Source organism: Cavia porcellus, unplaced genomic scaffold (genome assembly GCF_034190915.1).
Source record: "Cavia porcellus strain 051 isolate PalLab524CR breed Dunkin Hartley unplaced genomic scaffold, mCavPor4.1 scaffold_6, whole genome shotgun sequence".
In the NCBI taxonomy this organism is placed as follows: Eukaryota; Metazoa; Chordata; class Mammalia; order Rodentia; family Caviidae; genus Cavia; species Cavia porcellus.
Window position 1 is genome coordinate 51,574,958 of NW_026947489.1, and position 11,107 is coordinate 51,586,064.

Below are 11,107 nucleotides of genomic sequence, written 5' to 3' on the forward strand. Positions count from 1 at the left end.
AGAAAATTCTCATACAAACACACACACACACACACACACAGAGAGAGAGAGAGAGAGAGAGAGAGAGAGAGAGAGAGAGAGAGAGAGAGAGAGAGAGGTGAGAGAGGTAAAAAATTTGGCAAAACAACAGGATTGGGGAAGGTGTTACACCGCTACACTGTAGGGAAGACATAGAATGGTGTAAGACACTTTATGCTTTGTTCTTTGGACTCCCCAGGTATAGTCCTGGAGGACAGCCTGCTTTAAAGGGATCAGAATGTAAATCCCTCACATTTAGGAGCCCCCTGAGTACCTGTGTCCCTTCCCAGTTCCTAGGTCAAAAACAATATCTAGAACTGCTAGTCACCAAACTTGCTTAAAGGGCAAGTACTATAATTTGTCTACAACCTTTAGCTGTCTCTGACAAGCAAGCCCAACTTGAGGAAAATAGCTGAAACTATCTTGCTTTACATGAATTATTCTATATACACTGATAGTTTACAGGAAAATTGCAGCTTAAATGGCTGGATAAAACCTTCAGATTTAGGAAAGAAAAGATGGAGACAACTTTCAGGCACTATATTTAGTCAATCCCAGAGTAATATATGATCCTAGAGTGTCAAAATGTAACACAGATTTGAGACTCCTCTTACTCCTGCTCCTTTCCTGCTCACACTTACGGGAAATGCCTAAACATTGTAAATGTCCCTGGCTTGAAATACCAAACTGAAAGATGAGCAAAAGGCATTTCATCTTGCTGCATCTCTTCACAAAGAAGATGCATTCTGGGGGGTTCTAGAAATTGTTCAGTAACCTCTTACTCATCTTTTTATTGATAATCATCCACCCTCCTACACTGAAAAATATTCTCCAACCAGAAAAATAGAGGAACTTTAAGTCTCTTTATCTCTGACACCCAAGAAAGAGATGCTGATAAGTGCCAGAGAAACATAGCAGTATTTTGAAGGTGTCATTATTATTTCTTGTGTAGCAGAGAAGCTTGTATGGATGTTTGATAAGTCAGATAAACTTATATTGGGTGATATCACAGGCTTACTTTATAGGAACTTTTCTCCTCTTCTTAGGAAAACTGTTGATCTAATGTTATGATTTGAGTCTAGATATTCCCTCAAAGCCTCATGCAGTCATAGGTGGGCTTTTTCAGAGGCGGCTTGATCTAGAGTGTAATTGATTAATGGTACAACAGTGGGATTAAGGATGTGTGACTACACTGAATCATTATAACTGATTGATTTAGCACCACCTTAATCCCTGTAGTCTGGATAAAATAGAAAAGGGCAGAAAGATATAGTTAAAACTTTTGCTGTCTTTTTGCCTTCTGGCTACCATGAATTGGTTTCCCCTTGTTACTGGAAATAAAATAAAAGATGCCCACTACAAGCATAATTTCTTTAATTTACATGTATTTGTACCTGGCAATATATTCAGTGAAAAATTTTTTGCTTTTAGAAACTACAAAATTAAATAGATTTTTACTCTCTTTACTTTTCCTTAGGACACTCTTTTTAAATTGTTTATTGGTTTAACTTAGATATACATAATCATCTTATTCATCACAGGTAATTTTTTTTGTCTTTTTTTCATTTTTATTGGTACCAGGGATCGAACTCACGACTGCCTGCTTGCAAGACAGGTGCTTATGCCACTGAGCTAAATCCCCAGCCCCTCATCATAGGTAATTTATACCTGTATATAACATATCATGCTTTTTTTTCCAATCCCCCTTTTAATCCCTCTTCCTCTCATTTCACTCTTGAAGGAGAAATAGATTTTTAAATTATAAAACCAAGTAGAAAGTGCATCATTTTAAAACTTTTTTTTCTTTTTCATTTTTATCGGTACCAGGGATCGAACTCATGACCGCCTGCTTTCAAGGCAGGTGCTTATGCCGCTGAGCTAAATCCCCAGCCCCATCATTTTAAAACTTTAAAAAATACAAAAAGAAAACAGAATGTGTCCATATTTGTGATGCTATAATATACAATATTTTCTGCTTGAATTATGTCTGAGAAATTTTTGCTGCCATCAGACCACCAACAAAAAGCTCTACTAATTTATATTTGGGAAAGTTCCCTTTCATCTTTTATGTTTAGAACAAAATTGAACTTGAATTTTATTTTTGCGTATTGTGGTGGTGACCACATTTTAGTGTTCTGCCATGTAGATAGCACTGATGCTCAATATAAATACGCTACATAATGCACTGTTTATTGAACTGTCAATACAACCTTTATTTTGGTGTGTGTGTGTGTGTGTGTGTGTGTGTGTGTGTGTGTATGTGTGTGTGTGTGCATGTGTTGAATTAATTTAATCATTTTGTTTCTTTGGACTATTTGCTTATTGCTGGCCCAATACCACATTGGCTGAATAAAATAAGTACTTCCTTAATGACTAGTATGGAGTGTCCACTGGATCTAAGGGGATTTGTGGGGAGAGTTCTGGATTTGCCAAAGAGATTAAAGTGTGCCCTTGAGCCTGTCTCTTTCCTGGCCCCATCTCTCTAGCACTTGTGTCCTGCTCTGTTTCCCAGCTACCATGATGAAGTAAGCAGCTTCTCTACACTATGCCCTTCATCTATCATGTTTCTGCATTGGAGACAGCAGATCATAGAATGAATCCCCCTAAAACTTTAGCTGCATTAAACTTCTCCTCATATGACGGTTAGTATGGCTATACTGTGTATGACCAATGGAAAAGCTGACTAACACAGTTTCTTTTCACTCTTCTTTCAAAGGTTCCTTGACTATTCTAAACCTTTTGTGTTTTCATATAACATTTAGAATAAGGTCATTTATTTCTACCTATTACAAAACCTGCTGATGTTCTAACACAAATTGCGTTCCAGTTTGTGAATTTTCCAATCTATAAGCCAATTTGCACATGCAAATCTTCTCCAGTTTTTTACATTGACCTTGAATCCAGAGTTTTGGCAAAGTTATTTCTCATTGCCTTAATTTCAATTCAGTTCTCTTATTGAGTTTATGAATATTCAACATTTACTTTTGTGTTTTCAATAGTAACACTTTATATTCTCCATTTTAATTCTTAAGCTTTTTGTTACTTGCTGACATATTGTTAACTAGTTCTTGAGTCAGCACATTAGGCTTATTTTGTAGGTCAAATGGAATTCTTTTAACCTTCACCATTATATATGATGTTTGGGAAGGTCTTATGGAAACTTCCTTATGGACTAAAGGAATTCTTTTGTATTTGAAATTTGCTAAGTCTCTGAATGGGATAAATCCTGAATTTTACCTTCATGGTGGGGTTTTACTTTCACTATTATGCACGGGATCCCCTCTGTGCTTTTACATTCTATGGAATATGAGATTTTTAATTTTGGTTTCTATTCACTTGAAACATTTTCAATTAGTTCATTTTGTGTGTGTCTGTGTGTGTGTCTATGGGTGCAGGGGATAATTCATTTAGACTTTTTAGTTGTAACTCATAAGAATTTTACAATTTTGCCTTTTTGTTTTTCATCTAATATGGTGATTTACCTTTAATATCTTACATTCCACTTAATGCGATGTATGCATGGACATTTTTCACTAGCTTACTTTGTGTATTCTGTTTATCAAAAAATAACAAATACATTGCTTGTTTTCTTTTTCCTTTGTGGCAAATACTTATAGGTGGATTGCTAATTCTTTTTTTTTCTTTTAATTAAGTTTAGTGGTACAATTTAGACTCTCAAAATAATCACATTCATGATAGGGAATTTGTACCTGTCCGTGAAGTATCTTTGTTCCTCTCTTTTCCCTGTTCTTTTCCTCTCTCTTCAACCCTTCTTCCCCTCCTTGAAAGAAAAAGAAAAAAAATGAAAAGGAATTGCTAATTCTTTTATTTTATTTACCTCCTAATTTTAGAAACCACATATTCTGTGTATCTTCTATGATACCCACTGATTTGTAATCATCATTTTCAATAAAAATATTTAATAAACTTGTCACTCAGAATTTAAATTCTCATCAAAAATCTTAATGCTCTTTATTTAACAAACTTCTCTTATTATTAACTTATATCTATAAAAGATTTAATTTTACCTCTTAATTTTTATTGATTATAGAAATTACCAAGTTTTTAAATATGATAGCATTTTATATATAAGTACTATATGTCATTATATTTACATTATATATAATTAACTTTGGGTTCATTTTTATGCTTACTGAAGAACATTTTTTCTTTCTTTCCTTTTATTTTAATTTTTTTTTTTTTTGAGACAAAGTCTGTCTGTGAAGTCCAGGCTGGTCTTGAACTCACAATGTAACCCAGGCTGGCCTCAAATTCAGTGGTCCTTTCTGCCTCAGTCTTTTGAGTACTGGAATTACAGGCATGCACCATGGAGTATTTTTAATAGTTTATTAAAAGTCTACAGGTCTTTTAAACCTAATTTCTGTGATCTATGATGGTTTACTTTTCTCTCATTCATTCTGGAAAGTCCTAGTTTAAATAAGTTTTTGCAATTCTGGGGATGGGACTCAGGGTCTCACACATGGCAGGCAAGCTCCCTGCCACTGAGCCTTATCCTGGCCAAATGTAACATTTTAGAATAACAACTCTGCCCATTTTTACCACACTAGTACTAGTAACTTCTTATTTCTTGAGATCTTTTCACTAGTGAGAATTTTCTGTCAGCTAAATCACTGTTACTATTTGATAATTGTTGGCTAGTAACTTTTAATATTTCCCCTTACTCAGAAAGCTTAACCTGTAAAAGTGTCTAATAGAGCCTCTTTAAGGGACAAATGAAATTATAGCTTTTATGAAAATCAAAAAGTGTATGAAGCAAAAAAGCATTCCAATGAATCAAGAGCTGTATATTTATGTTTATGTTTATATTTATACTTATACAGCATTAGATCTAAAAAACATCTTTTCTGCTGATTTTTAAAGTTGTGCAGTAGTTTCTTACTTTAAAGGTATATAACTGATCTCCTTTATAGGCTAACTTGTTCTCATGACCAATTTGTGTATATTGCTAATTTGTGGAACATTTAGTAAATATTACACCTTCATTAATCTATTGGAAAGTCCTAATCATTTCTATGTTAGATTTTCTGAAAGATTGTTCTGCATATATAATTTAATCTTGAATGAATTTATTTGCCAACTATTTTGTTTTTGCTTTTGGGCATGAAATTTGTGTGTTTTGAAACAAATGTATTTTTAATCACATTTTGAATAAAGTTTTACTTTTCATTATTGGATTAACTTTAGTTTGGTTTTACTGTCCTTTCTTTCTTTCTTTCTGGCTTACAGCTTTCAGTTCTCTTTCTTCTTTACCTGGCTCCGTGGACCCCCCTCATACAAAACCTATTCTAATGGAGGTGTCTCTTTGCTTGGTTATGACATTACAGATATTAAATATACCTAGCATTTCAGTGCATGTCTGCAGTGTATAGTGTTTACAGTCCTCATGTGCAGTTGGTACATGTGCATAGCACATCTTTATGCACTTTCTATCACTTTTCCCCCTTCCTCCCTCTTCCTCCTAAAATGAGAAATTCCATTTCACCCAGATATTGCCCATCTAAATATCTTCCCAAAACAGTTACACTCACCCTATTACAGTGGTACATGCATACCCGTGTTCATAGCTGAACAACTACTAACAGTTGTGTCTGGGAAGTAACGTGTATACACTCTTTTATCTAGCAGTTCAATAACGGAGGTAATTTCTTTTCATGGGCCCAGTGCAAGCCCTTAGGTTCAGACGATCACACCAACCCCCTATCTCTCAATAACTTGCTTCAATCTTATGAAATCTGAGCTCCATCTATTACTGTCTGCCTCACATACTTGGAGCACACTATATTTTTGTTTTTTTTTGTTGACTGTTTTGGAGTAATTACTTTAACTCTGGTTATACATTTGAGGCTTTATAATTTTTTCCTCATATCCACATTTTAAAGTGGAATTTAGGAATCCATCTTGAGCACAAAAGCACTTTTTCCTGATCTGAACATGTATTTATTACCATAAGTTCAACAATAAAATCTTTAGTGTCTAATTTCTGGGAGAAATAGGCACGTGGAAATAGTGGTTTAGTGAAACAGCATTTGTCTGGATCTCTGTCTTTAATAACTAAGCTCACTATTGCTTACAAGTGTAATGAAATGACAAACCTAGTTTTTAAAACTTGTCACAGATCTTTATTCTCTGATATGAAATATAAAAATTCTTAATATTGATTAATAATTGACTGGAAAATATCTCTCAAATTCAAATTTGGAAGTAAGCACAACAGTAGACAGTGCACTAGATGTTCCCATACATTACTGCTTTGTGGCCTCTAGCATATATTCAAACTACAGAATCAATATATCTTTGGTTTTTTTGGTGCTTTCTGCCTTTTGATTCTGAACTTTAGTGCATCCGAGCATTTATCGTCACAAGAACATGTGTGACAATCAGACTCAGATCTCTGAAGTCATCCTTCTGGGATTTCAGATTGACCCAGCCCTGGAGTCCTCTTTGGATTCTTCTTACTATTCTACAGCCTCACTCTGATGGGAAAGGGGATCATTCTGGAGCTCATCTGCCTGGACTCAAGGCTGCATACCCCCATGTACCTCTTCCTCTCACACCTGGCCGTTGTGGACATGTCCTATGCTTCAAGCACTGTCCCAAAGATGCTGGCAAATCTCGTGATGCACAGGAAGGCCATCTCCTTTGCTCCATGCATACTGCAGACATTTTTGTATTTGTCTTTCGCTGTGACAGAGTGCATGATGTTGATGGTGATGTCCTATGACCGGTATATAGCCATCTATCACCCTTTGCATTCCATCCTTATCATGAGCTGGAGAATGTGCACCATCCTGGCTGCCACTTGCTGGATATTTAGTTGCATCTTGGTCTTGGTCCATATCATTCTTATTCTGAGGCTTCCCTTTTGTGGGCCACAAAAATCAACCACTTTTTCGTCAAATCATGTCAGTTTTTAAATTGGCCTGTGCTGACAGGAGACTAAACTACATTGTCCTCTTTATGGGTTCAGTATGTGTCTTGGTGAGGCCCTTGTGCCTGGTGCTGGTCTCCTACACCTGCATTCTGCATTCCATCCTGAGGATCCAGTCAGGGGAGGGCAGCAGAAAGGCCTTCTCTACCTGCTCCTCCCACGTCTGTGTGGTGGGGCTCTTCTCTGGCAGTGCCATAGTCATGTATATGGCTCCCAGATCTCCTCATTCTCAAGAGCAGAGAAAGATCTTTTCACTGTTTTACAGCCTGTTGAACCCCACACTGAACCCTGTGATCTGTAGCCTGGGGAATGCAGAGGTGAAATGTGCTTTAAGAAGAATTCTTTGGAAACAGAGATCAATGTGAAAGATGATTTGGGGTACCCCAAGCATGTGAAATGTGGTCATGATCCCAGGTGGTTGAATTTACTACTGAGGCCTTTAAGATATAAAGCAGTGTGATTTATCTTTGTATTTCATTTAAAATGAGAAAATATTCACATTATGGATAGCATACCTGAGGGAAACATTCTGAAACAAAAATCACAGTCCAATCATATTCATTAAATAGATCAAATGTCTTAAGAAAATGTAAGTAAAGAAGTCTAGTAAGTAAGAACACATTATGATGAAATTGTTTATATTCCAGACTACTGCATTTGCTTAATATTAAAGAAAATAATAAAATAGTTAATTACATTAACAAATTAAGTGTACATATTGTATGTTCATTATAATGGATTCAAAAAAGTGCTTGGCAAAGCTCAATATCGGTTTGGGGTAAAATTCTGTGCAACACAATATAGTAAGCTTTTTAAAAAAGAAAATCTACTTCCCCCAAAATCATAGTTATTGCTGAAATGTAAAGATCTTTCCTTATCAGGTAAGAAATATGATAAAAATGGTACTTTGATCTCACTTTTTACAGAAGGTCCTCAAAGGACAAGTGCATACCAATGCAACTATACATATACCCACTGTTGTACTCCACTCAAAAAACAAGGCCCCATGATGAAAAATGGGGCAAGACCCCAAGATGACAAATGGGGCAAGACATCTTTTAAAAAGAAGCGCTTTTATTTTAGCTGGCCCAGCGACACTGTGCAGATAGAATTTGCAAAGCTGTGCAACTGAGTTAGAGTTTTGACTGATTTTTATAGTTCATTTATGATTAGCTCATTGATCATTAAGTACATAGTGATGAGAAACAGAAATAAGGTGGGCCTTTGTTCCCCTTTGCTTGAGGTCAGAGGCATTTCACAGTGGGTGGTTAGCCAATTCATAGCCCTTGGTCTGCCAATTCCAGGAATATTTGTCTCTCATAAAGGGAACAATGGTTGACACAGCATCATTTGTCTCTTACAAGGGGAACAAAAGTTGACATAGCACACAGGTCACTAAGGTGGGGGGGATGATGCATTACAGAACAGCAGAACGTCACGGTCAGTTAATTTATAACTATGTGGTTGGTGCTTGGTTACTAGGGTAATGAGCTCAGTACAGAATGACAATATTACTAATAACTATATTTTTAAGTAACTATTTTTGTTATTTATTTTTAATCAATTATTTTAATTTTTAGCATCTTAGTATAACACCCACATTTTTGAGAAAAAAGAACAAATTATAACTACATGCAAATTGCATGATTTGCAAAAATCCAAGGGACTCTTTAGATAGCTTATTAAAATTGTAAGAAATTTTAATAAAATAGTGTCATAGCTTATGTTGGTGGCCCCCAGGCCTCATGTGTTTTCATTGTGCTCTTGTTGGTTCATTGTCTAGAGCTTGGATTGATGGTGTCAGTGCCTATGGGTGGAGCCAGTATACAACATAATGGCTGGAAGTAGGCTTGTCTCTCACTCTCTTGTGGGTTTCTGCCTTGCTGTTTGCAATGGCCATGAACTGTTGCCCCGCCATGCCACACTGTCTTGGAGCCAACTGAGCATGGACTGAAACCTCCAAAAACTGTAAGAAATAAATCTTTCCTTTCCCAACTTTTAGCATCCGGTATTTTGTCTCAGTGATCAGTAAAAAGTAACTAAGACAAATAGCTTATTATGAAACAAATGTGGAAAACCTATTTTACAGCAATGAAAATCAATTATAATAAAACTTTACAAAATGCTACCATATATGCTAACATTTCATTTTGAAGTCTTCAGAATAATTAATAAAGGCTATATGAAATATAAAGATCTAACTAGAAAAATTAATTTTGAAATTATAACTAGAAAAATACTAAATATGGGCTATGCTTGCTTCTTGAATTAAAAACATAGCTTTATGAATTATCTCCACAATTTGATTATAGATTTCATAAAATTCTGATGAATATTTTACATACCCTCTCAGAATGCAAAAATAAGTACTAATTTTAAAAGGCAGCAGAGAAATCTCACTGAAATTCTATTGAAAAGTAAGTGATGGATTTGATCCTCCAGATTGCCAAGCCCTTATATGCTGCTCATAAGTACAATAGTGTGTTATGTATACAGGGATGAACAAATAAAGCAAACCTAATATTATTTAAATCATGATGCAGATCTATGTCCTTATTAGCATTTGCTCTGTGTGACACATGTCATGGCAGATCAACGCAGAAGCGAAGCACTTTTGCAGTAAATGGTGCTGAGACAACTGAATATCCATAAATATAATCAAATCATGCAAAAAATGTCAGCTTTTGGTGCATCCAAGACTTCACATGAGAAAGGCAAAAGGGTAAGTTTCTAGGATATATAAAATAGAAGGAGCTTTAAAATAATACACAAAATCACTATTGCAAAATAACATATCAAACTCCAGAATTTTTAAATTGCACTAAGATAAAGGGACAAATTTAATTGGGTTGAATTTGTAAATTTCCATTAATCAAAAAGAGCATGAAAAGAGTGAAAGAGGCCACAAAAGTCTTCTCCTAGCAGATCTTATAACTTACCAGTCCCTGAGCACCTCCTCAGAGATAGAAGCCCATTTCATACAGTCACTGACCCTCTTAGGTAGGCAACTTTGTATCCCAGCCCTCCTGGTTGTCTGTTTCACGCTGGAGGTAACTGTAGCTCTTTCGTGTATTTGTTCATGTGTTTACCGTGACTTCTCTGCCTCTAATATGGAAGGTCACTAGCGGTATAAACTGGGCAGAGGTCATAGCTGTGTCTAGTCTAGAGACACCCTTAAGTACCCTTCGAAGAGGAGGATAAACATCACTCACCTGAAGATGCACACAAATTAAGAGGAGACTTTCATTTTTGTTTTATTCCACTGAGATAGACAAGAAGCACCTGAGTCTCCCTTTCCCTGTGAGCACTCTATTGTCAATAACTGAGGGGTTGAGCCACTCTGTTACTGAAGGGAATCCATATGTCTTTCAAACTAGTGACTACAAATTGCCATAAGAGTGTTGGAAGGAGGATGTGTTTCACAAATGTAACTCATAGGAAACTAAACTAAAAGATTTTATTTCTCAAAATGATAATCAAGAGGTCTGATGATGAAGATGGCCTTAGCACTGGACTTGAAAAAATTCAAATTAGCAGAGCTGGGGGGTGGAGAGTAAAGCATTTCATTGAGAAGGAATGCCAGGAGTCATTATATAAACTAGCATTTTGCAAAGGTTAAGATAACAGTAGAATGAAATTGGATTTTTAAAATTCCAAAATCACTATAAAGTAAAGAATGAGTGCTACAGACATAGCTCAATATCTGAGCACTTGCCAAGCACCTATGGGGCACTAGGTTCAATCTTCAGTACTAAAAAGGAATAAAAACAGAAAGTTGACCTGGTTTTCAATATGGTAGATTTGCCATTTTTCAATTTTTGTTTACAGTGGGATTTTTTTTTACCATAGTAATATCTAAAATTGATCAAAGAACCAAATGGAAATTTTTTTTATTTCTTTGTCCTCTTCTTGTATCATAAAAAATACTTTGCAAAAGAACTCCCTTTCAGATTTGTTTTCTTGCATTTCTTTGGCCATACTTGAGTCCCTATCCTTAAAACACTTACTGATAAAGAAGTTAAAATTAAGTGCTTGGCTTAGATTAATCATAGTTCAATCCCTTGTGGCTCCATATGAGGACAACTTTATCTGATAAATTTGCCTCCTGGTCTTTTTAGAAAATCAGAACAGGATCAGCAA

At 35.6% G+C, this 11,107-nt stretch overlaps 1 protein-coding gene across 1 annotated transcript; it reads left to right on the forward strand.

Moving 5' to 3' along the window:
• The first annotated feature begins 6,405 nt into the window (after positions 1 to 6,405).
• LOC100729747 (olfactory receptor 2A12-like) lies at positions 6,406 to 7,332 on the forward strand. Its single transcript, XM_013158700.3, is given in 3 exon segments — positions 6,406 to 6,472; positions 6,475 to 6,916; positions 6,918 to 7,332. Coding segments are annotated over 3 exon segments (924 nt in total).
• Positions 7,333 to 11,107: the final 3,775 nt, after the last annotated feature.